Below are 27,432 nucleotides of genomic sequence, written 5' to 3'. Positions count from 1 at the left end.
CTCATTCAAATATAATATACGCACATTATATTACATATGGATTGTACAGACAATAAATATATAACATATATGATAAATATATCTTTTTAAAAAACTAAAAAACAAACAAACAAACAAACAAAAACCAGACGAGCAGGCAGGCAGGTGAGTGGCAGGGGTGTGAAGGGGGCAGGCCCAGGCTTTACCTGCACCAGGTCCCGCCTCTCCTTCTCGCCGGTACTAATGGCTTTCTTGATGGTCCGGAGCTCACTCATGATAGCCTGGGCCTCATCCAGTTTGTAGTTGGTGTGAGCACTTGACATCTTACGATCAATCCTGGGTAAAAAAAGAAAAATAAGAGTCATTCCTCATGAGATCTTAACATTCCATTAAACAACAACAACAAGAACCCAAAAGCCTCACATCAAGGTAGGAAACAGTGAAAAGCAATGTTTTGGCAAAGACAGACTCCATGAAAGCTTCCTTCCTTGTAGTAAATACAAAGACCACAGCCTTGGCTGGTGGATGACGGCCTTTATTGGGGGAGCCTCCTCTGCAGGTGAGGATGTCCCATCAGGATGGCCATGTCCTCTGCTAATGATCAGGCAACGACATCACTGGTGTGAGGGAGGCCCTGAGACTGTAAACTCCTGTCTCTAAGAAAAGGACCACATCTTATTTGTTTATCCCAAGCATCCAGGTTGGCGGTCAAAAATGTTTATTAAGTAAACATATGAATAAGATCTGCATGCAAAGAGAATATAAGGGAAACAGCAAAAGGTAACTGAGCTTTCCATAATGGTGCCTTGTGCAAAAGCTGGCAACTCTCCTGTCTCCTCTATCTCTTTCATTTCATTTGGGTCCTAATTTATCGCTTTCACCCTCTCTCTCCTACCCACCTCTCCTCAATTCTTTCCTTCAATCCCAACACGCATCCATCCAAACATCCTTTTGTCCTTCCCTCTCCTCCCTTTCCTTCTTCCACCCTTCCATTCTTCCACCAACCCCTGTGCACAGCAGGACAGAGCACAGGACAAGATGAGGCCTGCAAGCACCTTTCCAGAGCAGACGGTGTCTGGAGCACGACCACTGTCACGTCTTCCATCCCTAAGTCTCAAGCCTCAAGCCTTGGAAGCCCTTGTGGCTAAGGAACTTGGGAAACTTCAGTCCAGAAATGGAGAGAATTCCCTCTCTGGAAAGCAACTAGCGAGCTTTTCAGGCTCCGGGCCCACCATTACACCAGCTGTGGTCCTCATGCTTTTTCTCTGTTATCCTGAAAACCGGGATCATTAACTGCCAGCCCCAACTCCCTTGTTTTCCACTCACAAAACCCTCCTGGCATGCTGGTGGGTACGAGGGGAATCCCAGCTCTGCCGTTCACAGGCTGGGGGACCCTAGCCAAGTCACGACACCTCTTTCAACATATTTCCTTGAGTCTCAAGCAGGGACACTCAAAATACCTCCCCTGTTGGATGGGCGTGAGATTTGATGAGAACATGCAAGGAAAGGGCTCACTGGGCAGAGGGTCTGGAGCGTCATGTTTGCAGTGATTATTGTTATTATCAGGATAATGTGAAATCTATCTACTCATGGGAGAAAAAGCAAATAATTCATCAATCTGGTACTTTATTATCATTAATAAATTCCTCGCTGCACATGTCACAACTCACAGGCAAACTCAGCACCAGGGCTGTTCTGAGCTACCAGTACCCTTGGAATAGGAGCAAAGCAGATGAAAAAGGCAGGAATCTGTCTTCCCTTGGGAACAAGGCGTGACAGCACTGCTGCGACTGCGATCAGCTGCAAATAAAACATGTACAAAAGTGGTCCTGAGTCCTGCCCCATGGAGAGCACATGCAAGCCCATGATGGGACCCTGCAAGTTGAATGGGGACACCCCTAAATCCCAACATGGCCTGACTCTGCAGCCACTTCCATAAAGGCCCAGTTACAGACCTGTAGGTTTCTCAAACACACACTGCCTTGTATGCTCCTACAAAGCAGAATTCTTTATTTATACATTTTTATAAAAAGGTAAAAGTAGTTTTCCCTATAGAGTGTTCCATGCAAGATGGTAAAATAAGTGAGCATGAACTAAAGTTTGGGCTGTGGGCACATTTTCTCTTTTTTCTCTGCTCTCATTAAATCCCCACTTTGGCCCCTTCGCAGAACAGTTCATCCAGTGAGCGAAGTGGTAAGCTTTAACACTCTGTGTCACCTTGAGGGGCACTGTGCAATTCAGCAATAAAATGTAACAAGCTGCTAGCACAGTACCAGCTAGCCACTTGGTGGCTCCTGAGAAGTGGGAGCCAGCAGCAAGGACAGCAGCAGTAGGCATATATAAGCCCCCTGTACATTTTCAAAACTTTTTTGGTCCCTCAAAACCACCTTCCCAGGGGCCAGCCCATGGCTCACTTGGGAGAGTGTGGTGCTGATAACACCAAGGCCATGGATTTGGATCCCTATATAGGGATGGCCGGTTTGCTCACTTGGGAGAGTGTGATGCTGCAACATCAAGTCAAGGGTTAAAATCCCTTTACCGGTCATCTTTAAAAAAGAAAAATCACTTTCCCCAAATGGCTGGCTTTCTCCCTCACTGCTGGTGCCTCACCTGGCCCTACACAAGTCAACTGTGTTGTTCGTGGAAGGTCCACCTTGTGCTTTCTTACCTGTCACAACTTCCCAACAAAAATCAATGTCATTCACTGAAATTGTGCACAGGGGGCGCTGTGTGGCTGAATGGTGTGATGGAAAAGCAAAGCAACCAGAAGCGTGGGGATGAATGGGGCTTCTGAATCCAGCCACTCACCAGAACAACAGCCTCTGGGTCCCTGAGAAAGTGAAGCTCGACAGGTGGAGCTGAGATTTGTGGATCTGTCAACCAGGTCCCAGAACCACCAGGCTGGAGGAGCCTCTTCTTAGACTGATTATGACTCATTGGTGGACCTTACATAATAGTTACAACTAACATGAGCTCCATGGTCTCAACACACTGTGAATACCCAGTGAACTGACAGGAGAAAGAATTCTTTAATACAGAACCATTTTGGAATGAAATTATTCAAGGACAAAGCAACACAGGAAACAGGTGGAAATCTTCCTCTCTGTCTCCAGTTTAAGAGCTCAGGCTGGGGGTGAGGTCCCCTGTAGAGAGCCATTAATCTTGCAGGGATCCCAGCAACACCAGGACACACGATGCAGGAAAACATGAAACAGAAGGTAAGCCTTGTGTTTTTCAACCATAGACACTCTATGGAGAATCAAGCATCGCTAATGCAAGGCAGAATACAAGGCCATACATCTCAAAGTACTAACTATGCCAGAGAGGCCACCAAACTTTTCTTACAGAGAAGGCTAGATGCACTTATGCAATTGTCTCTTTGTATTCATCTTCGGATAAAAAGCTTTCCGATACATCTCTTATAATGTCGTAAGCCACAGCCCACCAAGCTGACGAAGTCTGTAGAAAAGGGTTACATCAATTTCAGGCAAAAACCCTGAAGCCAGAAAAGTCTGGTCGCTCTCTCCAGTCAGTAAGCAGCGAGTGCCCCTGCTCCCCAAGTCCAGCAGCTCCTCCAGAATGAACACCCCAGCAAATGGATCTTCCTCTGACGTGGACCCCCACACAGAGAAATGAAATTCTCCCGCATGGAACAGTTTTTCAAGTGCCTGGAAACCAGTGCTCATCCAATACCCACAGAAGTACAGACACACACCCACTGTGAAGGCTGCAGTGTGAGAGGCTAACCACATCCATTTCCCTTTACACTGAAACGTGGTGACATCCTTACAGCTGTCAGCAGCTACGAAGCCTACGTGGGGCCACAGTAAACGCAGGAATTGAGGCAGCAGCCTCTCGGGGCACCAGGTGCTAGGATGGGAATGGCTGCCACAACAAAGCAAGCAGGCCCAGTTCCCATAGGGAGAGGACTTCATTCTGTCGGTGACACGGCAGAGCACATCACACGACAAAAGCGTGACCTGGACGCCAGGAACCTAGGTTCTGGCCTTAGGGCTACCAAAGTGGCTATGAGGATTTGAAGAAGACTGGACTAGAGCAGCTGTTCTGACCCAGCCCCGAGGGTGCCCCACGGTGGCAAGCCCAAGTAGCTAAGCGGGTAGCCCGGGGAGGGCTCGAGGCCCCTCAGCCCTGCCTCAATGGCAGCTCCCCTTTGCTCTGCTTTAGACATTCTGGTTCCTTATAAGGTGTCATGTGCTGGGAAGGAAAGGGAAAAGGTTCCACTGCTAAAAAGTGGGAAGGTCACAGGTTCAGATCCCTGTACCAGCCACCCACCAAAATAAATAAATGAATGAACAAATAATGAACAGATAAGTAATAAATGATAAATAATAAATAAAATAAAAAGTGGGAAAGCCATTAGATAACATGATATCAAAGCTAGGAATCTCCAAAATACTGTTATTTTTAAATAATTATACATTATTATAGAAAATATTACATTAAAATATTATATAAAATATTATGTAAATATATTTCATATAGTATATTTGATTACATTATATAATTAGTATATTATATAAATATTACCTAAAAATAGTCCAATGTGTCAAGCAGCTATTAGGTGACAGGGTCTTGCTGCAGGCTTTACGTTTGTCACTTCATTTAACCCCCTCAACAGCCTTATGAGATAAGCATACTCGGATTTTAAAATGAAGAAGTTGAGGCTCAGAGAGATTAACTAAATGGCCCAAATGACTAGTGAATATCTGGCAGAGCTGGGATTCAAACCCACATGCTCTGACTCTAAAGCCCACACAGGATGGCGGGGTGTGGCAATGCCCCTTCCTGCTGGGCACGACATCCATCGCCCACCTTGGAGTGGCCAGGGTGGGTCCGGATGTTTTTTATAAGGTCAAGCTGTATTTCAGAGAACTCAAAGCACCTCCATTTCCAATTGCGATCAATTTTCATCTAACAAAAATTTCAAAGGACAGGAAACCTCTTCTTTCACTTCTGCAAAATTCATGCATTTCAGAGCTCTCTCTCTTTTTAAAAAATTCCCTATAGAACTTTGGTGAAATTTAGGGGATTTGCTCCATGATTTGGTATTTTCTAAAACATCAATGTGGTCCAGTTCATAAAAAAAAATCATAATATCTGCAACTGCCAAAGAACTGTCTTATTGTTTTTAAGTTTAATCAAGAGTGCAAGACTTTGGGGACTGGCCGGTTAGCTCAGTTGCTTAGAGTGCCAAGGTCATGGGATCGGATCCCCATACCAGACAGCTGCCAAAAAAAGGAGTGCAAGACAGTACTGTTACCATACATCACAAATAAGACATTAGGAAAGTGACGACTGCTCACAGAGAGTAACAGGTGGACTGACAAGGACATGAGCTATCATGCCAGCATGCAGGCTCGCCGTCTTTGCCTTCCACCCTCTACATTTGGCACGCAGCTTCGGGGAGGTTGCGTGACTTGCTCGCAGTCACACAGCCAGTACAAAGTGCAGTGAGGTTCACAGCCGAGTCCCCTCACACCAGCGTTCATCCTCTTCATCACTGGGTTAGCAATACACCCAGAGTCACAGCCTCCAAACTGTGTCAAGCCCGAAGGCCACCCGCTCAGCCAGTCAGCTGTCATCCCTAAGTAAACTGGTGCTTTATGGTTTGCTTTTGAAAGAAACAGGTTGGAGAGAAAAGGAGAGGATACAGCTTCGGATGAGGAACCTAGTGTGTTGAAAAGGCATTTTAGAGATGTTTATCATGAACCTCTACCTCCCCCACTTAAAAGTTTCCATATTTATCGCTCAATTTAAGACGTCAAGAGAATTGCACCAGTAAAAGAGTGAAACCAAACAACTTCTTAACCCCACATCTTGAAGAAAAGGGCTGCCAGCCCTATAAAGATATGCCATGCTAATACCACCGATTCCAACCCAAAAGAGTGGAAAGTTCTGTTACAGCTGCTACCTTTGACATCAGCAGCTCTGGCAGAAGGCCTCGGGTGAACCTCAGAAAGCTTCCGGCAGCTTTCTATCAACAGCAGGTCCTGTGTGCACTGCCAGACCTGTCCCACAACCAGGAACAATGGCTTTTCTGTTTCCACCCCCATTTCTGTATGTTTTGCTGTTATCTGAGTACGCTGGGTTCCTGCACCGGCTTTACCTTACATGCTGCGTTCATGGGATATGGTTCACCTCCGCCTGCCCAACTGTGAACAATTCCATTCTCTTCGGAAATTACTAAATCCCCTCGGACAGAAAATGCTGATTCTGATATCTAATAACAACTCGTTCTGGTATCGAATGCTCAGAAGCGTGTAGTCACTTCTTATTTAAGGAGACAAATGTGTTTAGCTTCACCCACACCACCCCAGTAGGGAAGTGAATCACGAAATTAAAAGGTTCGAAGCAAAGAGCCTTACCCAGAGGCTAAAACTGTACCTCGTAAAAACTGGTTATTGGAATGTTTGGTGAACACTCCTTTCTGTGATATCAATAGTGGTAATAAGTCATAGGATTTCTTAAAAACAAGGCCAAAACACACTATTGCTCTTCTAATGAAGATGAGAAGGAAACAGCAGGGGGTGGTTAACGAGAAGGCGACTGGCCCAATCTACAGAGGCCACCCTGAGTTCCTCGCAGCCCAAGCAAAAGTTTTGGCCACAAATGGATCTCCCCTCGCTCAAAGGGTGCCAGTGTCCCAGAACAAAGTGAACCAGGTGAAGGCTGCCGGTGCACAGAGCGGCGGCATCTGCCACCCTGCAAAGCACCCAGGTTACCGTCCATTCATCTCGCTCAGACCCACCCTGTGCCTGTGCTGGGAACTGCCTGGGCCCTGAGGATCTCACAGCAAAGTCCCTGTCCTCATGCAGCATGACTCAAGTCAAGGAGATAAATCATTAGGTCAGGCAGCAATCAGTGTTTTAAAGAAAATGAAGCCATACTTGGGGATGGAGTGACGGAAAGAGTGCCTTCTTAGATAGGATGGTTAAGCAGAATCCTAGCAAGATGCCACTAACTAGAGACCTACAGAAGGGAGGGAGCAGGCATGCAAGAATTTGGGGAAAGAGCGTGCCATGCACAGAGAGTTGTAAGTACCAATGCTAAAGGCAGGGTGTCCCCAGCATGCTGGACAGCCTGCAGGGTGGCAGGGGGAGGGGGGGAGTCGGCACCAGTGAGCAAGGGTGAAACCAGGGGGAAGTAAGGTTGAGCCAGGGAGCCAACTCATCTAGAGTCTGGCCTGTATTCTAAGTGAGAGAGAAAGCCACAGGAGGGTCACCGTAGAGGAGACATGTTAAAGAACCCGTGGCTGCCACGTGAGAATGGCGAGTCATAGCAGTGCTCAGCCCAGAGCAATCACAGTGGAAACTGTGAGAAGGATCCAGTGCTAGGTGTGGAAATATCACACCATGAACAGCAGATGTGGTAACAAGGTGGTCAAAGCAGTGTTCTCCCAAAGCGTCTTCTGCCACCGCACCAGCACTCAGGGATGTTATAGGTGTCATGGTGGAAAAAAGGCTTTGATGTCACATAACCATGGGAAACTCAGGGTGAAGCAACACTAAATGTGCTTGCTGACTGCACAATGACTTGGCATCTAACACAAAGTACGTTCTAGATCTCCAGGAGAGAACTAGAGAGGGGAATCTCCCTACACCTACTGGTGCACTCGGCCTGTTCTCGTGGCTCACCCATCTTCCCTTTGCCTCTGGATACTACTGATGAGCTACATTAAGATAAATTTCCATTACAAGCTTCAGAAACCTTAAAGCAGCAGAGGCTAGTGGGTCCTCCACTAGGAAAAGCTCAATTTTTCTGAAGACTTTAATTACTCATTGTAAATAATGCCCCTCTTTTCTGAAGATTTATATAAAAGGGCTCAAGAGAAATGAAAATTACAACTACCCTGAGACATGATCTCTTACCCATGAGACTGGCAAAAATGCAAAAGGCCGATGGCACATTCTGGGGGCAAAGCTGTGGGAAACAGCACACTTATACGTTAGTGGGGGGGACAAGAAATGATGCAACCCCTGAAGAGGGGGACTTGGCCAAATCCAATAATATAACAAATGCATTCACCCTTTATCCAGCAAGCCCACCTTCAGGAACATATTCTCAACAGGTGCAATGAGGTGACAAGCTGATGGAAAATGTTATAAATGGAAGCATCAGGCCAGCAAGGCCAGAACCCACAGATAATCTTCACGTCACGAAAAGCCACAACCATAGAGTGTGTGTGCCCCCAAGTAACACCACCGCCTACAAAACATTGTTACTAAAAAAAAAAAAAAAAAAAGAAGAAGAAGAAGAAGAAAAAAAATCTAACTTGAATCAGATCAGGACTCTCGAACTAATGACACCTATTTGCATAAAGAACAGAGGAGAGAAGAACATGTTCAGTGACATCACGCAAATTCAAGCAGCAAAATCCACACCAGGGAAATTCTCTGGGATAAACAAATTACTATCTTCAACAAATAACTTGCTGGGGGGTAGGGGGACAGTGAAAGAAGGGGGAGGAAAGACTTAAAAGACTTAAGAGACACATTATCCAAATGCACTGCGTGGCCTCACCTGGATCTGGAGAAATGGGAAGGCTCACTGGAGAAGGGAAGCCTATGAGGTGGAGCATGGGTATTAGAGTTATGTTCTCAAAAGGAGTCCATAACTTTAGAAGAAATATTTGTGGATTAAATGTGAGTCTGGGGTTTGTGACAATAAGACAATAAGAGCTTAGGGCATGGGGCAGGGTCACAGACAAACCACAATTGGCTATTGTGTGGTGTAAACCCTCCAGAGGGTTTCATTATACTATTTCTCTCTTCTTTCATGTTTGACATTTTCTGTTGTTAAAAGATTACATGTACATAATACACATACACACACATGTACAGATTCTGTCATTAATCCAGAGAATGTATCCATGGCCTGCTCCCCTCTACAAAAATTAACATATACAAATTTTTTTTAAAAAATACAAATGGTTCTTTTTTCCTCACTTGGACCCAAGTGTAATGATGGATTTCCTTGCTAGCCAGGAACTTCACCAAGATAAACAAGTTGAGTTTAAAATGTTATAAGAAGCCAAACTCCTGGTGAGGTGCTCTGGAAAAGAGTACACTGGATATTCTGGGAAGCAAGAGCAGCAGAAAATTTTCTGGAGGAAAATTGAGGGCTGCTGCCTTAAATCGATGTAATAATATCAGAGAAACTTCATGTTTATGTGCTGTCTGTACTCATAGTTGAGATTTCACAGTAGAGGTGGGATCATCAATGCTTGAAAACAGTTTTCAAAATTTCCTAGTAAATAATGTAAATTTGCATGATTCAATCCAAATATAAAAGCACAATCTTCAATACCAGAAAAATAATGAAGCTGTTTTCATCTCACAGACTGTGGAACCCAGAGAGATTATTTTTCACTTACAATGAATTTTAAGGTGGCACAAGTGCCCGTGTTTCTCTTCTTCCTGTGAGGCTGTGTTTACAGAATAAAGTAAACACACACAGTGACAATGCAGTGTCAAACGGAGCGGAGGCAACAGGCCAATCTGGAAAGCTGAGGCATGCCACTGGGGTGGGCCCCTCAGGACCAAGGCCAGGTCCAGAGTCTTCTCTGTGCCTCCCCTTGGCCTCCTCGGGGGAGGGCTGGCGTCCCCACCAGCTCTGGCAGGCACACGGAGCCTCCCCTTGGCAAGGGGCAAGTTTACAATCACTGTTCCAAACGTAGGCTCTTGCTAACAAAAGCAGAAAGAAAAACAAGCAGCACTGGCCCTCGTCTTCCAGGAGCACAACTCGTACTTCATTTTGGCCGCAGGTAAAAAGCTAAAACTCTCCCTGTACTGCCTTCTGCTTCCCCGTCCAATATGCTCTGAGAAACAGAGGCTGCCTTTCCTGTTCTTGAAATCACTGCAACTACAAGAGCTGAATGTACTTCCTAGCAATGCCAAGGGGAAGGGGGTTTTCTTAGTCACCAGCACACTTTATTTTCCAGATTATTTAGTCTTAAGCTACATTGCAATATAACCCTTGTCTTGAAATAAGGAAACAGAGTTTGCCAGAATGATGGAACCCAGGCAAAGGAACAGGTGTTGGGCCCAGCCAGCCCACTACAGAAGCTATAGCCTGCAGGAAAGTGCTGGGCTTGGCTCCCTTCTGAGGTTCGGGGGTCCTGTGCAACCTCAGACTGTTTCTGAACCTCAGTCATCTTCCTCAGAGCTTCTGCTGGTGAGAATTAAATTAACTACAACTTCCAGCATGCAAATGCCTGGCATTAAAATTACATATTATCCATAGACACTGTAGAATAATGAGAGAGAGCTACTGCGTGGCCCAATGACAGTTGGAAACCAACCTCAAATTCAACTAGACAGTCCTAGCAACTTTTGACAACCTAGCAAATCAAACGGTTTGCTTTCCTTATTCCTTATCCACCCTTTAGCAGATGGTGTATGGGATGACACAGCCACAGGCTGGCTGGACTGCAGGGGAGAAAATGCCAGAACACGAATCAGTGCATTTGGAAGCACTGCAGCAAATGGACAAAATGAGCGACCAAACCAGCAGCCAGTACTGAAAAAGAAGCTAATTTGCTCAAGACAAACTTAAAAAAAAAAAAAAAAAAGCTGTACTAGGGCCAATTAAAGGAATCCTGATGGTAGATCCAAAACGCAGGAGAACACACGCTAGCACACTGCCGGGTGGAAGCAGAAGGCGAATGGACAACAGGTAAGGTTAAAGTAACAGGTTTATCAAAACCCACCTGCAGGGGGCGCCGCAGTGCTTCTGAATAAACAATCGTCTTTGAACAGCCCTTGGAGACAGGCCAGAGAGAGCCAAGCCCCTTTAGGCAGGGCCCAGCTCACCTTTTATGTCTCCCCTGGTGCCTACATGACCTTAATGAAAAACGGTCACACACAAATGCTAGCCAACCCAACCCTGGATGAGTAAGAAAGTGTTAAACAGCAGGGTCTGACACGCCCCGGCTACCCTTCCTGTGAGGCTGAGATCATTGCATCTGTCAAACACCCCGGTTCACATACTACCTCCCCTTAAAGAACAGTGCTGCGGTCCTCGGTGACGCACTGTTACTGAGTCCGCACACAGGACGCCAAAGAGTGGCACGCCTCCACCCTCATCTGTAATAGTAATACGGAGTCCTAGCATTTGTTGAAGGCTGACGAGGCACCGGGAGCTGGTGCTGCCTCCCAGACAATTCAGCATAGGATCGACATTTGCAGAAGAGACGCGTAGGCGCAGAACGGGTGCAGCACGTGTCCAAGCTCAGCAAGTGAGGTCAGGCTCCGGATCGAGAGAGAGTGACTCTCAGCTAGCAAGCGCACAATACCCTTCCCTAAGAAAATTAATTCTTTCAAACCAACGTTATTGGTAAAATAACAACTTTAGTTCATTAAATCTGCTGATTTAGTATAGCTCACTAATTGTAAGAAATGCATCCCCGAGCTCTTAGTGGATGAAGTTCTAATTGTAAAGTTGAGAACAGAAGAAAAGGGGACACTTGGCAATGTTTGGAGACATTTTTGGTTGTCACAATGGTGCATGGGGGTGCTACTGGCAGCTAATGGGTGGAGGCCAGGGATGCTGCTCAACATCCTACTGTGGACCGGACAGTTCCCCACAAGAAGTTATGTTGTCCCAAATGTCACTAGTGCTGTGGGGGAGAAAATCTGCACTAGCCACGTGTGATTGCTGAGCACTTCAGATGCGGTTACTGAGACTGGGGAACTCAATTTTTAATCGTCTTTTAAATTTTAATTTTAGGAGAATATATCTCCTAAATAAATTTAAGAGAATAATCTAACAAAAAGCAAAATTTAATGGAAGTAGCCATGTGTCTTGGACAGTGCTGCTACAGAGAATGCGCATAAATATAGAAGTCCTGTTTCCCATTTAAAGGAGTGAAGCATCTTCAAGGAAAAGAGATTCTTCTGCTGGGAACTGGGATATAGTAAGCGTGAATAAAGGCATGCAAGCGAAGGTCGCGAAGCTCTCGGTGCCCAAGAATGAAACAGGCCAGGTGGGAGGAGGCCACGGGAGGAGGCTCCCATCTGGAGCGCAGGCAACTCACTCTTGCAGGGTCTCCACCCCCTTTTCTTTGTACTGCAGTTCCTGCTTCATCTGGGTCAGCTCGCGTTTTAATCTGGAAAGCTAAAGACAAATTACATTTTTTTTCCAAAAACAAGCTGTGAAAAATTATTTCTACAGTTGGTATTAGCACTGTCATCTAAGTTTCTAGTTAGCTTACAATTCAGTGGGTCATCTATGCCCTCCACGAACTTCCAGTCACACACAACTACATCAGCCATTCTAGAAGAACAGCCTTGCTCAGATACAAAAATCCCAGATCAGCAATGGATTCCTAGCCGAGTGGGGAACCGGCACCTGTTTTCCTTTTCAAGGTAATGATTTGCTAATTACAATTAGCACACTCTGTAATACTTCTCTCATCTTTCCTTCTTCTTACTACTCATAGATCCCATACATAACACTCTGTTTCTAAAAGCATGGTCTCTGCCTACCAGAAACTCAATCGCCCAGAGCACTTATTAAACAGATTCTGGGAGCCTCTCCAGACCTCTGTCAAAATTCAGAGGGTGGGCCTAGGAGCTTGCACCTTGAACGAGCTCCCAGGTGTTTTTCTTAGGTGTACTAAAATTTGAGAACCACTGCACTAAAAGATACACCCTGGGTCAGGGAACAATACACCAGGGGAAGAGGAGGCCTCGCTGCCAACATGTCTCCCATGCTTTACTGCAAGTGCAACAAAAGTATCTGCCTTTCCAGACAAACAAGACAAAGGTCTGAAGGGACGGAACGAGGTAACACATAAAGAATTCAGGTGTGACCAGGGAAGGGGCATCAGGACCCTTCTGGTAAACGCCCTTGCAGAAGTGATCCCTCTAGGACTAGCCAGGGGACAGCAGCAGCTGCCAAGGCTGACCAGGGGCAAAGTGGCACCTGCTACCACAGGTGAGCAGCCGCAGAGACGGGCCCTGCTGTCACAAAATCTTCCCGTGTGGTTGGTGGGTCTAGCCCCATAAAGCATGCACAGGGACACAGGCTACTTTTTGTTAGATGAGCTAAGGCTTTAAAAGGAAACTTTTTTTCCTCCTACTGGGAAGAAAGTGGAGAGCAAAAGAAAATGCAGTAATAATCCATGAAATCTAAAATCATACAAAATGAGTGTTACATACACTGACCACCACGAAGTGAACCATGATAAGTGACATTACATACAAATACGCAGAGCGCTTCTAGTTGAGCAGACACCGGTTTACTCACCCTGTCCCGACGACTCGCTATTTCTGCTTTAATCTGGTGTGGGTCATACTTTGTATTTGTCGAATATCCAGAGAAGGCTAAACAGAAGGAAAATATTTTCTTTTATAATGCATCCTTTAAAATAAATACATAAATGCACATAAGGAACTTCTGATTCACTGTACTGAATAATTTTAAGTCTCAGATTTACAAGTGGGCGCTGGCTCCTAAAGAGTTAACATTTCACAACCTCACATCTTCCTGATGTTTGATTTTTTGCTTCAGGACTTTCTGCATGATCCCATGGGATAAAATATATAGCTACAGGTAAAACAAAACTCTGTTGACTTCTACTACAAGACTACTAGGGTTAAAAACCATATATACACAGGAAGAAAAAGGGATATGATTACAGTATGGAAAACTGTTCTTAATATATGAATAGCACAGGCAGTATAAACCCATTATTACTTTCTTTTAAAATACATACACAGAAGTCACTGGAAAGACAGAAACAAAAATTTAACTGGTTATTCTCAGTGGCTGCATTACAAATGATTTTATTTTTATTTTCTTCATATCTATATTCTCCAGATGAACAGTTTTTGACACAAGAAAAAAGAAAACATTAAGAATTTGTAAAATAGAAAAGACGGCTTTCAAATGTGTCAGTGTCTGGCAGGCCTGAGAAGAAGCTGTGCCCCAAGTTGTTTACCCATGGAAACCGAAGTAAGGCCCTCGCACTTTTATTCTGACAGCTCGTTTTTGATGGATGTGTAGCTAAAATATATCACATAGCTCAATGCTTTCTTAAACAGTGCAGTGCACATGATTAAACTCCTTTTACAGACACAGCATCATTATTACAAGTAGCCAATAGCTGGGGGTGAGTAAGACAGACCCCCAGAGCTGTTCACACACTAAGCAGCGGCAGCCACGTGCTGCCCGCACAGAGAGCGGCAGCCTTTTCCAGTGCTGCAGCGGCGGTGGCAGCCTGATTTCCACCACCCCCTCCTCCTCTCTGCATTGCTTTTCCTCAACGCTTCTGTCTCCTGCCTTTGGCCTTCTGAAGCCATGGGCTTTCGCACTACTGCCACTTGGCTTCTGTTCTCTTCCTTGGCTGGCGCAAGCCTCCTTTGCTTTCATCTGTAGACCACCCCACACTGGTGTCATCTGCCTCCTGGTTACTGTCATTAAACATCACCCACTCAGAAGACACATCTGCAGGGCCGGCGTCCTTTCTTTTACTCCTTTGATCTGGGTACCAAAGGCTGACTGTCATTCAGATAACTTAGGTGCCAACAACTAGAAACGAATTCGAAATCATTTCCTTACTTTATATTGCAAACGATGGCTCAAAGCCATGGAGTAGTTTAAACAGCAAGATTATTTAAAACCTCAATTAGAACCACATCCAAAGCTAACTTGAGCAGTTCAGATCTCTTATTTTCATAACAGTTCTATGGAAAATCTACTATTTAAGCCCCATTCAGAATTTCAAACAACTGAATCTACTGGGAATAAATATCTGGAGGAGCTAGATGTTTGCCAGCTTTATCTCAAATTTTCTTAGAATTGTGATCTTTCAAAGGCAAGGAGTAAAATATTTTTAAACAAAATTCTTTCTTAGACAAAAATGCCCATTTCCAAATCCTACAACTTTGATCTCTCCTGACTCTTTGGTTTCATTTAAGTAATGAAAGCAACACCTTAAACAATGCCCTCAGAAGACAAAATTCATTTATAAAAAATCTTCACATTAAACTCCTAGGACTTAAGTTTCCCAGACCTGAGCTTACAGGCCTTCCACTTGGGATAAGATAATATGCAAATGAAGCTAGGGCTTACAACTTGTCTGTAAACTTGTCCACTTGCCAACAGTTATCACCTGGGATCTCTCCCACTAAGGGTAGAAAGTAACCCCACCACCGAAGTTCAACAAAGTTAACTGCAATGTTAAACATTAGTAACAATGATCTGAAATCATGGCCACCAAACTTTTTCTGTCTGTGCAATTCCATAGGGAAAATCAGCAGAGACTTGAAATACACAGGGGAGGTGTAGTGGATACAGCTGGACATCTACACAGCAACTTTCCCCCTATTTCTCCTTCCTAACTAACAGAATCCCGATGTTGCCTGATGTTGTCAGATAGCCACCTGTCCCCCAGGTACTCGGTGTGTACCCAGTCTTAGAAAGGGAACCTGATAAACCAATGACACCACTGAGCCACTGAATCTACCCACGAGGAACCCCCCCCCCCCACCTCCAGAGGACTGTTGCGTGACAACGAATTTCTCTATCGTCCATGCCTGTGGAAGTTAGTCTTCTCTGTTACTTACAGCTGAAACCATCCTAAATGACAGAATAGGTTTTACTTATATTGATACCATTCATGTTACCTTTACTATGGTCTCTAAAATTATAAAATTCCAGGACTGGAATGAGGGACAAGGCAACTCTACTTGAGACATTGAATACATTTTATCTTCAAATGCTAAGGATAGATGTGAATCAGTACTGGCAAAACTTTTAATATTGTAACTCAACTTATAAACAATTCTCAGTTCCTTGTGTCTGAAATATATACATATATCTTATATCAATAAGTATAATAGAACCATTTATAGAGTCCAAGGAATAGCTCAGGACTCCAGACTCCACTCTTAACAGCATGCACTCCATGACACTTATAAAAAGAAATAGCTTCCTCTATTAAGCTATGATAAACACCAGACTTTCACCTCTGAAGTCTTCTTCTCTCTTAAAGAGTTGAGTGGGCAGAGCTATTAAGTAGCTTAAGGAGTCTGCTCAGACATATAATATTGCTTCAGATGATATAATAATAAGGTTATAGCTTAGACGGACTATAGCAATGTAAATTATTATACCTTGCTATTATAGGGTACCTTTCTCATGTATTTCATCTATGAGTATTCTCATAAAATCTTTGTGAAAGTGAGACAATGATTATGTTTCCCCACTTTACAAATTAAAAGATTGAGTTTGTAGCAACTGGATCTCTGCCATCATTCACAGAGGAATTAGTATCTAGAACTTGGGCTCCTGTGGGTCCGCTGCCCAAGATCCTTTCATCGGACTAACTTTCCCAGCATAAGAAAGAATGCTCCCCCAGCTCCCCAATGCCCATTGCCCGACAGGTGAACCTGACCTGTGTATTTAGCACTCAAAATGCCACAAGTCCCAGTGCTTATCCCGGATTTGGATTTTATGGGCTATTGAAGGGAGAAATGCATGTGTCTGTGTGTCTGTCTCTTACACACAAGCCTGAGCTGTGGGAACCTCAGGTCACCCTGGGGAGATGACAAGCTTTAAAATAACCAGCAGTCCTTGTCCAAAGACGTCCCTGAGGGCAGGTTGTTCCTTAGGACCAGGTGTGCACCTCCAGGGATCAGCACTGTCCGGAATTGCTCAAGGGAGCCAAGGAGGACTCTGGTAGAAAGGCCAGCAAGCCTAGACAGGCTCCAGGTATTCTCTACCAGACAGGTGCACATGTCAATAACCACAGCCAACCAAGGGGGCATGACATTTATTTGAAAAAGCACTTAAAGCAAAGGACCAAAAAGAATTCAAGAAGCCCACTCAGGGGTGATTTACAGAAGTAATACAAGATTCCACCAAATCCTAACCAAGAATTCTCTGTCCAGGACAGACTGGGGATTGTCTTGCAGTAAACACACGTGCTCTGCTACAGCACTCAAGATTGAGACTTGCCTACTAATACGTGGGAAGAATGCTGTGTGATCCATTTTTCTCCTGCCTGCTCCAACACGCTTGCATGAAGCAAAACAGCAGGCAGAGTGGGTTGGTTATAGCCCTTATCCTAACCCAGCTGAGAAACCCTTTGACAGAACAGCAATGGCAGACAGTCTTTGTGGGTCGGGCTGGGAGCCTCAAAGGAAGGCTGGCAGGACTGATGGCTGATAAGCTTCACCACCACCTCACCCAGGAATTCGGGGCGCGTCAGCACTTTCTCAAGAGAGATAAGGCCACTCTTTCCCAGCCACCCAAAGAGACTTTCAGTGTAGACTTGGGGTAGCTCCATAGGAGCCAGGATAACAACTGAGCTAACCGGCCACCCCTCACATGATGAGCTTAAAAAAAAAAAATGCATGGCCCCACCCAAGGCCAATTAAATCAGTCTCTTGAGGCTAGGCCCCAGGCAGCAGTAGTTTTTAAATGACTTCCAGGAGGTTCTAACTTGTTACCAGGGTTGAGAACCACGGTGCAGACCAAAGGTTAGCAACCTTTTTCAGTAAAGGGCCAGAGAGTGAATATTTTTGACTTTGTAGGCCATCCGGTCTGTCTCAAATACTCAATTCTGCTGTTGCAGCTGCCACAGACGATAGGTAAGTAAACGGGCATGGCTGTGTTCCAGTAAAAATTTATTTACAAACACTCGCAATGGACAGGATTCAGCCCGCGAGCCTAACATAATTTACAGACCTGTGGCTCAGACTATAATTCTACCCCATGCAAGAGTTTCTCCCAAAAGATCCTGGAAATAGTCATATAGTTCATCTGAATGCATGCAGAGGCTAGCATTTGTCAAGAAGAATGAAGGAATAACTGCAGGAAAAAAAGTTCCCGCGACATTTAGTGTTGAAAGGAAAGCAAACACAGCATGTTGCAATGAAAAAGCAGGAGCAAACTCTCTAAAACGGAGCTGCAGAAAAGTGCTGGGTGTGTCCAGAGAGACCGAATCCACTGAAGAGCAGTTTCATCTCACTGTTCTACAAAGCCTGAAACTGGACTGGGTAGCAGGCAGCCAGCTCAGAAGCTCACAGAAATAAAGTGGAATTGGGTTTTAGTCTCATGGAGACATGTGTGCTCAAACTCAGAAACGCATCTGCATTTGGGTACCTTATCTGTCACGCAGTTGGATTTGGTTAGGTCTCCAAAGAGGATCTCAAATCAGTCTTTCAAAGAATGGAACAGAAGATGCACATATCAGAAAAACATGGCAGGAAGTTTCTTGCCACTGATTGAAAAGAAAAATAGGTCAGGGATAAAAACGGTCAAGGCTTGGATATTCTTAGATACCAGATGGCCCAATATTGACACAAAATCTTACCCATCTTATGAATGGAGTTTTATTCTGGTGATTTCCATAGCTCAGGGGGAAATCTGTGAAGTGTGTGAGCAAAACGCACTTCCCCCCTCCTGCCCTCCCCGACACCCTTCTGCTCCAACATTAGAAATGGCTGTTCTAAGGGCCGGCCCGTGGCTCAGTTGGGAGAGTGAGGTGCTGCTAACACCAAGGCCATGGGTTCAGATTCCTATATAGGGACAGCCGGTTAGCTCACTTGGGAGAGCGTGGTGCTGACAACACCAAGTCAAAGGTTAAGATCCCCTTACCCGTCATCTTTAAAAAAAGAAAAAAAAGAAATGGCTTTTCTAATTAATTCCTCTATTCACCATTATTACCCTCATTTCTCCCTATAATCAGCCACCAGTGATAAATTGTGTCCCCAACATTTAGTATATACCAACACTAAGTGTTAAATAAATATCTGCTGAGAAATAAATAGTTTAGTGGTCCTACACGGGCCAAAGGAAGCCAAGAAGTAGCAAGTGCTCTGTCTTTCACTTGCCCCCTTATTGTTGCAAAATTGCCAGACATCTTGTCAACTTATAACCAGTCCTTATTTCCAGATAACTTGACAACTGGGGGGAGGGGGGAAGGGGTGGCGAGGTGTTCCAAAAACATGATCGGCTCTTCTGAGCTACCTCTCCCACGTCTAGGAAATAGGACGGAACACTGAAGGCCACAAAGACAAACAGATCTGGGTTCAAATCCAAGTTCTGCCACCTAGTGAGGATGTAATTTAGCCTCCCAGTCAGTTTCTCGAGTGAGCAATGAAGGTAAGAGCATGTACTGCATGTCAGTTCAATCATAACGATGCATAAAAACACCACACCTCATTGAATATTGGTTCCTTTCACTCCAAGCCATTACCAGTGAAGGAAGTAATGGAAAATAAGTCCAGGTGTTAACCTGTTGCCAGTACCAGAACAAGCAGATGGCCTCCCGCTGGAAATGACTAGCACTGAGAGATCTGGGCAGTGTGAGACCCATGTGGCCAACTGGAGCCAGGTGTGCTATGCATACTGCCACCAGCAACTCCTGACGTGGGACCAGCCCTTCTGGAGTCGCTGTACAAACCATCTGTTAGATCACAGCAATTCAAGCCAACAGGATCACTGTATTGAACTTTACCCTATGGCCAGAAAGAATTCGAGTCATGTCTAGCAGGGTTTTTCTCACTGTAATTTGTACTTCAGGTTAAATGGCAGATTGAAACCACTTGGTGGAAACCTGAGGGACAGCAGCAACTTGATAAATCACTTGGATTAACTCCTAGATTCCATTCATAGTTGACTTTTTCCCTGATGAGCTGATAGGCCCCAGGAACAGCCACTAGCATCTCCAGCCCTTTCACGAAAACAGGCAGGCCTAATTGTGGCCTCAAAGGCAACCTACAGAAATGTAAGAAGGGACTGTGTCACGCAGAGACTTCTAGCAGGTCAGGAAATGGAATCTGATGAGCATGTTAGAATCTCAAGTCAACACCACAATCATCAGCTTTCTCTATGGAAGAAACAGACGCCACTTCAAAGAGAGCATCTTGAGAATTTCTTTTTATTGGGCATTAATAAAATTCCATGGGGCACAGGAAGGAATGTAATTGCATATAATTCCCTTGTCCAAATGTCAAGGGAGTGAAAAGCCCACGGAAATAAAAAACCGATCGTGTGAGATGTCCCAGATCCACAGTACTCTAAGTACTAAATACCCTTGTAACCCACAGGCCTGGCCCTGCATTGGGGTCCCCCCTCACTCTCCCTCAGGGTGAGTGTGGTATTGGATAGGCTGCTTTAAGGTCCCCTATGTCTGCATCCTCAGGGGCATACAGTCCAGAGTCGCCACAGTCACTGCAGCTGAAGTCCTGGCTATGCTGGTAGCAGCCAGTCCATTACACACATCTTCTCTTGACTCAATTTTTCTTTTCAGTCAGTGGCGAGAAACTTCCTGCCATGTTTTTCTGATATGTGCATCTTCTGTTCCATTCTCTGAAAGACTGATTTGAGATCCTCTTTGGAGACCTAACCAAATCCAACTATGTGACAGATAACATACCCAAAGGCTACTGCAAAGAAACACACTGTTAGGTTGAATCATAAGAAACTGCCAATAAATACTCAGCCCTTCTTTAGCTACAAACATGGCAATTTCATATGGTTCAACCTAGCTTTGACCAAGCAGCTTTCTGAAAGGTTTGGAATTGCTAACTCTAAGATCTCAGGCCAGTTCTGAGCCAGTGCTTCTGCTGGGTGTGACCTCAAGGCACCAAGCCCATGGGCTCAGGTCCCACAAGATCACCAAGAGAAACCATATGCTGGGCCAGAAAGTCACCTCAAAAGATTTCATAAGATCAAAATCTTACATAGTATAGTCTCTTACCACAATGGAATTAAATTAGAAATCAACAATAACACAACACCTTTAAAAAGTCCCAACAACTTACTTCTAAAGAACCCATGGGTCAAAAAATTCACCACACACACAAAAAAATAGTTTGAACTGAATGAAAATAAAAATACAGCATACCAAAATTTGTGAGATGTAAAGTGGTACTTAAAGGACCCCTTTAAAGGCTAGTGAGAAAATAAGAAAGGTCTAAAATCAGTGACCTAAGTTTCCACTTTAGGAAGCTAGAAAAGGAAGAATGAATTAAAGCCAAACTCGGAAGAAGAAAGGAAATAAAAGAAATTAATAAAATAGAAAACAGACGAGAAATAGAGGGAAAAAAGAAAACCAAAATCCAGTTCGTTGTAAGGATAAGTAAAACCGCTATACTGATTAAGAAGAAGAGCAAAGACACAAATTACTAACATCAGGAATGAAAGAGAACAACACCTCAGAGCCCACAGACATTAAAAGGACAATAAGGGAACTCTATGAACAACTTTATAGACTTGACAGCTGAGTTTACAAGCTGGCAAACTCCCTGTAGGCCGAATCCAGCTTGTTACCTGTTTTTATACTTTCAATGGAACACGGCCACATGTGTCGGTCTGCACACTGTCTCTGACTGCTTTTGCACTGTAACCACAGGGTTGAGTAGTTGTGACTGAGATCGCATGGCCCACAAAGTCTAAAATATTTGCTATCTAACCCTTTACAGAAAAGTGTTCTGACTTTTGGATTAGAAGAAATACACAAATTCTTTGAAACACACAAATACCAAAACTGATTCAAGAAGAAATAAAAAAATCTGAATAGCCCTGTATCTATTAAGGGTACTGACTTTGTAGTTAAAAACATTTCCACAAAGAACTCTAGGCCCAAGCAGCTTTTCTGGTAAATTCTACCAAACAGTTAAGAAAGCATTAACACTGATCCTACACAAACTCTCTCAGAAAAGAGGGGGTACCCTTCCCAATTCATTCTATAAGGCCAGCATTTCCCTGGTACCATAATCAGAGAAAGACATTACAAGAAAAGAAAACTGTGGGGGTAAGAAATCAGCACTAAGCTGACCCATCCCATTCTGATGAAAAGTTAAAAAAAAAAAAAAAAGAAAGAAAAGAAAAGAAAAACTAGTATGTACAAATATTTAAAGAACAGAGATAAGATGACCTGAAAGCAACACACCATTATACCTGAGTCCCCTCCATTCCTTTAGGGCACATAGTAATAGAAATATCTTGAATTCCTATTACAGGTGGAAACCCCCACCATTGTCCACAGTTTCTATGGCTTATTCCCTTTCACCAGGAGCTGCCTTAAAAAAAGAGCACAAGACTCTGGCCCCTTGGCCTTAACTCCATTCTGACTTGCAACATAGAATAAAGCTATGACCACGTCTTTAATGTTCAAAGCTGTGTCACTAGAGCCAAATACCTGGCAACATGGCAGTAATGTTACAGGTAAGTTCCCCCATGTCTCAAAAAGACTCAGGTTTTTATAAAATAAAACCTAGCGGTACCAACATCATACACTCTTTACCAGCTCACTGGCACCCTGGACAGTTGTGGCCAGGCCACCTGTGATGGGCTGTCGAGCCTGACAATTCTGTTGGGAAAGGACTGGCTCAAGCAGTGCCAGTAGCAAAATGCTTTGACTTCCGAGACTGGACCTGGTCTTTCAATACCTGCACATCTGCTGAGTACTAATGAAATGGGAGCCCACCTCTGGCAGCCTCCAAAACTCAGGACGGGTTCCTTCTGAGAACAGGAGCATACGGCCGTCTCACACGAGGGGCAGAAAGAGATGCCCCCCTGATTCTCCAGCTACCTGTGTGCCGCTTCCTTCAGCATACTGCCTGATAAAACCTAACCCCCAAAAAGGATGCTACAAAAAGACAGGTGAGGGACATGGCTGAAGGCTCCTGCATCTTCCCAGCCAGGATTCATGAAACCACCATGTGGATTTCCCAAGAGATCCTCCCAGACAAGCAGGACCACCTGCAGATCTCCAACTGAAGATCTGAAATTTTATTGTTTGAAATTTATCTGAAATGTTATTATTTGCAGCACTATCTAAAATTCTATTGTTTGCTTGTTTATTTTTTACCGTCCCCACCTGGATATAAGCTCCATGAGGGCAGGGACTTTCCTATCGTAGTCACCACTATATCACAGTGCCTGGGCACAAAGTAGGCACCTGATAAATCTTTGCAAAAGCAGTGGCTACAGTGACCATGTGATTCCAGTGCAGGATACCAACTACCTGTGAGCAATTATAACCCTTATGAAGCTGTCTTGCCAAGTACAGTATTTTGCTGAGTACAGCTCAGCATTTGCAGATAACCCAGCAGAAAGACAGCTTTGAAGGCACACGTGCTACCCAAAGACGATGATGCATCAACTCACAGCTGGCATGTGAGCGGCTGTCATCCTCGCACATCTTGTGCAGCTGCTGGTATTCTTCCTGAGCCAGCTCGAACCGCTGCTGCTTAATCTGGTAGATCTCTTTCTTGGCATTGAGAGCCTCCTGGGCTACAACTAAATATTCCTTCAACATCCGTTCCTGCTCTCGCCGCCACTGTTCTCTTGGATCTTCGATCTGGGTCAGTTCTGAAATTCAAAGGGTAAGAACATTATGTGACTTAAAAGTAAAATCTTTAGGTCGACCAACAATCATGCCATGATGTTACTAGCCAATATGAAAATTAATTCATTGCCAGTATGCACATTATGGAAGATTCTACATCACAAACCTTTCTAAAGTGTGGAACACCTATGTGTATATCCACAGTTAAGATGAGAAGAAAACTCTACAGATACGCAACAGTCCGTGGGAGGAGGGAAGACAATACAAGGCAATTACTCACCGATAAGGACCACACTTTAAATAAGTCTTGGAGGAGATGAACCCGAATGAGCTTGGAACTGTCACACTACTAGTATTTACAACCATCTTGTTGACTTCTTCGAGCCGGGATACTATGAACTCACTGTCCCCCTGATTCGGCTTGCTCCTCTTCTCCCTCCCCCTCCCAGGCCAGTCTCTCCTCGCTGTTCCTTGACTTCCCCATCTCCTCCTACCCAGGACTTCCCATCTCCTCCTACCCAGGACTTCCCATCTCCTCCTACCCAGGACTTCCCATCTCCTCCTACCCAGGACTTCCCATCTCCCCCTACCCAGGACTTCCCATCTCCCCCTACCCAGGACTTCCCATCTCCTCCTACCCAGGACTTCCCTATCTTCCACTCCAGCTTGCCCACTCCACAGGCTCCCGGACGGCCCACGCCTGCCTCCGGCTCCAGCCTCTCTCCTGAGCTCCACTTCTATGCCCCACTGCCTCCTGGACACATCACCTGGACAGACCTGAAGCAATTCTGAGCCATTCGTCCAAGGCAGAACTCATTCCCCACACCACCCTTGCACGTTTTTGTGGCGTGCCCTTCTCTCTGTCTCCCCTCGGTTCATTCAGACCCTCATGATCTTCCTCCCAAATCCCCCTGCTTCCTGTCTCATCCCACTGAATCCCGTCCTCAGCGCACTCACCAAGGTTACCTTCCTAACTCTGCAGCGATTCTTTTAACACGTGATCTCTTTTAAAGCGCAAAGTCCAATCTCCTTAGAGTGAGATGAGTCCCAAAACTTATTTGACAGCTTTTTCTCTACTTTCTGTCCTTTTCTTCACAAACATCCTCTACACAGACTGAATTTTCCAAAGTCCCCAAATATGCCCGTCTGGCTCACCTGTGCCCGTTTCTGCTGCTTCTGTCATCTTCCGCCCACCAGGAAAGCATACCGTCTTCCAAGATGCAACGCAAAGGCACCTCTTCTGGGAGCCCTCGCTGGCCCTTCTCTGCAACAGCTAGGACTGCGATTCTTACCACCTGGCACCTAACTGTTTTTATATCTTTTTTATTTCCCACCTAAACTACGAGCCCCTAGACGGCAGGGGCACAGCCTCAGCCGCCCTTTCACTCAGTCCATACAGTGGAACGTCATTGGGGCGGAAAAAGGAATGAAGCGCTGACACACGCTACAACATGGAGGAACCTCAAAAAAATTATGTTAAGTGAAAGATGCCAGTCACCAAAGGCCACGTGTTATACAACTCCACTTATATGAAATACCCAGTCTAGGCAAATCCATAAGGAAAGAAAGCAGACCAATGGTTGCCAGGGGCTGGGGAAGAGGGGAATGGGCAGTGACTGTTTAATAGGGATGGGTTTCTCTTTGGGGTGATGAAAATGTTCTGGAACTAGATAAAGGTGATGGTTGTACAACACTGTGAATGTACCATATGCTACTGAACTATTCACTTTTACATGCTGAATTTTATGTTCTGGGAATTCCGCCTCAAAATGCTTAAAAACGTCAATTTTATGTTATGTCTATTTTACCTCCCCACGCCACACACACAAGTGTCCTTGCTAGAATGTTCTAAGGTTAAGTTCTCCCTTGGAAACACCCTCCCCATCTACTCTCCTGCTGACATCCCCTGCTCACCCCTTCACATGGCCACCCCACAGCCCCTCCTAGAAAGCCTCTCCAGGCCTTAAGAGTTAACATGAAAAAAATTTAAAAAAAAAAAAAGCAAAAATCAGAGTCCTGCTCATGCTGCTCCAGTGCCCTGGAGGGCCAGGGAACTTCAAAGGCTATCAGCCCAGGCCCCCTGGTCCCTCCCCCACTGTCAACCTGCACAGTTCCAGGGTTAATATCTGGCTCTGTGCCTTTCAAGAGCTGTGCGATCAAGAGTTGGGTTCCCTCAAGGTCTCAGGGGGAGGAGGTGGGGTGACCCCAGAATTGATGTCTTTACCCACTGCCCCCCATGGTGCTGGGTCACCCCAGTTACACTCATGGTGGCCGGAGGAAAGTAAATCTGGGGATTACTTGACTTTAGGGTCCATGGCCACTTCTAGAGTGTCAAACCATTGAGGGTGGAGATTGGGCCTCAGGTTCCTGTGTCCCCAGGGCCTAAAAAGAGTGGCCAGCACAGAGAGGTGCTCTGCAAACACTTGCTGTGACTCAGTGAGCAAGTGACAAGGAACGTCAGCAGCAAAGGAGAGGGCATGGAGGGATGAGCAAATTGGGTTTAGGAGAGAGGCGAGCCAGAGTAGGTCCTGGGCCTCACCAGCAGGCAGGCAAGGCAGGTGCCTATGGAGTTCAGTGAGCACCCGTACCACCCGGCCCAGGCAGGAGGAAGCCTGGTGTGTTGGTGTGCCCAGGCCCACAGCACTCTCACGTGCCGGGTGCTGCCCCACCCAGATAGCCACACTCCCTGAACACACACAGCCATGAGGTGCCGGGCCAGCTGGGGGCCGACAGCAGGGCTGCCCTCAGCTGGAGCCTCCTGGCTTCTCTTCGTCCAGGCACTTTGCCCAGTCCAATGTGCGGTGGATCCACCTACAAGCCCTCCGGGAGGCCAGGACAGGGCTTATCCCCCGTCTCCAATCACCACCACCCAGTCTTTGGATGACAGCTACAATCGCATACAAGGTGGGTGCCAGGCATCAGAAACCCCACTGCCCCGAGATCTGACAGAGGAAGACTCAAAAAACAAAAGGTCGCCAGCAGCTCACAGTGCGGGAATTGGCTCTGAAGACACCAACCTGGCCGATGGATCACACCAAGGGGACACAAGGAGCCATGGGACCGCAGAGGAAAGGGCTTCAAAATCACTCAGGTGGGGGGCATCATGCATCTTAATAAATGGAAGGACAGAAAGCAAACCAAGGGGAAACCACGCTTCATATCCACCCCCACCCCCCACCCCTGGCAGTAAAATGACAATGACAGAAACAAAACACCGAGGAAGGCCAGAATGAAAACAAGACAGTGAGAAATGGGTCCCCAGCTGGGACCTGACTGGGGACGGCTGACAAAGAGGCAGAAAGCCAAGTGCCAAGGGTGGAGAGCAGATCTAGAAGGAAACAGAGACTCTGAATCAGAGCTTCTCCACCTCTGCACTCCTGACATTTGGGGTGGCTCATTCTCTGTGGTGGGGCTGCCCTGTGCACGTAGGATGGTGAGCAGCAGCCCGGAGCTGCAGCCACCAGATGCCAGCAGCACCTTTCTCAGGCACGGCCAGGGAAAATGCCTCCAGACACTGCTGAGGGAAAATGCCTCTAGACATTGCCCCAGGGGCAGGCAAAATCACCCCAGGCTGATACCCACTGCTCCAGACAGTTTGCAAAGGAGGCTGGAATGATCAAAGACCCACTAGTTTTAGCAACAGTCTTTAAACCATTTTCTCCTTCACACACACACACACACACACACAAAAAAAAAAAAAAAAAAAAGAAGAAGAAAAGAAATATCAAAAAGGTTTGGTGTATCAGTTAAATGTACAAGACAAAATGAATTTTAAGGTAACCACCACTTGGGCACTTATTGTTCCAAGAACTTGTAAGTTCCACTTGGCAATAAACAACCTGTTCATTATGAGAGCTATTTGCTTTCAGACTGCCTGGGAAATTTATTCCCTATAAAAGATATTAAAACTCTCCATTAACATTACATGCAGTCCTCAGCAAGACACAAGCAAGGTACAATTACATAATTGCTTCACTTTTTGAAGAACTCAGCTAATGAAAACTTCAGATTATATTTATAAAACCCAGTTTAATGCTGTATTGGATAGTAACAATTGTTTTTACAAAGAGTGTTTAGCATCTTTGAGATTCAACATGAAAACTCATTCATATGTAATGACATAA

General features: G+C 45.3%; 1 protein-coding gene across 2 annotated transcripts in view; it reads right to left on the bottom strand.

The window, feature by feature from the left end:
- The window catches only part of WWC3 (WWC family member 3), a 117,331-nt gene that overhangs the window by 50,762 nt on the left and 39,137 nt on the right, over positions 1-27,432 (bottom strand). Inside the window, exons 3-6 of one of the 2 annotated variants that reach the window (XM_063083238.1) lie at positions 23,128-23,331; positions 13,249-13,325; positions 12,035-12,114; positions 186-315 (exon numbers count right to left, since the gene is read on the bottom strand). In XM_063083238.1, coding sequence (XP_062939308.1) covers positions 186-315; positions 12,035-12,114; positions 13,249-13,325; positions 23,128-23,331 — 491 coding nt within the window. Of the gene's footprint in view, positions 1-185; positions 316-12,034; positions 12,115-13,248; positions 13,326-23,127; positions 23,332-27,432 lie in introns of those variants that run through there. The other variant, XM_063083239.1, reaches the window with a different exon arrangement.

The sequence above is a fragment of the Cynocephalus volans genome, chromosome X, assembly GCF_027409185.1.
Source record: "Cynocephalus volans isolate mCynVol1 chromosome X, mCynVol1.pri, whole genome shotgun sequence".
In the NCBI taxonomy this organism is placed as follows: domain Eukaryota; kingdom Metazoa; phylum Chordata; class Mammalia; order Dermoptera; family Cynocephalidae; genus Cynocephalus; species Cynocephalus volans.
The sequence above is the reverse complement of the archived record's forward strand: the minus strand, read 5'-3'. Positions and strand labels throughout refer to the sequence as shown.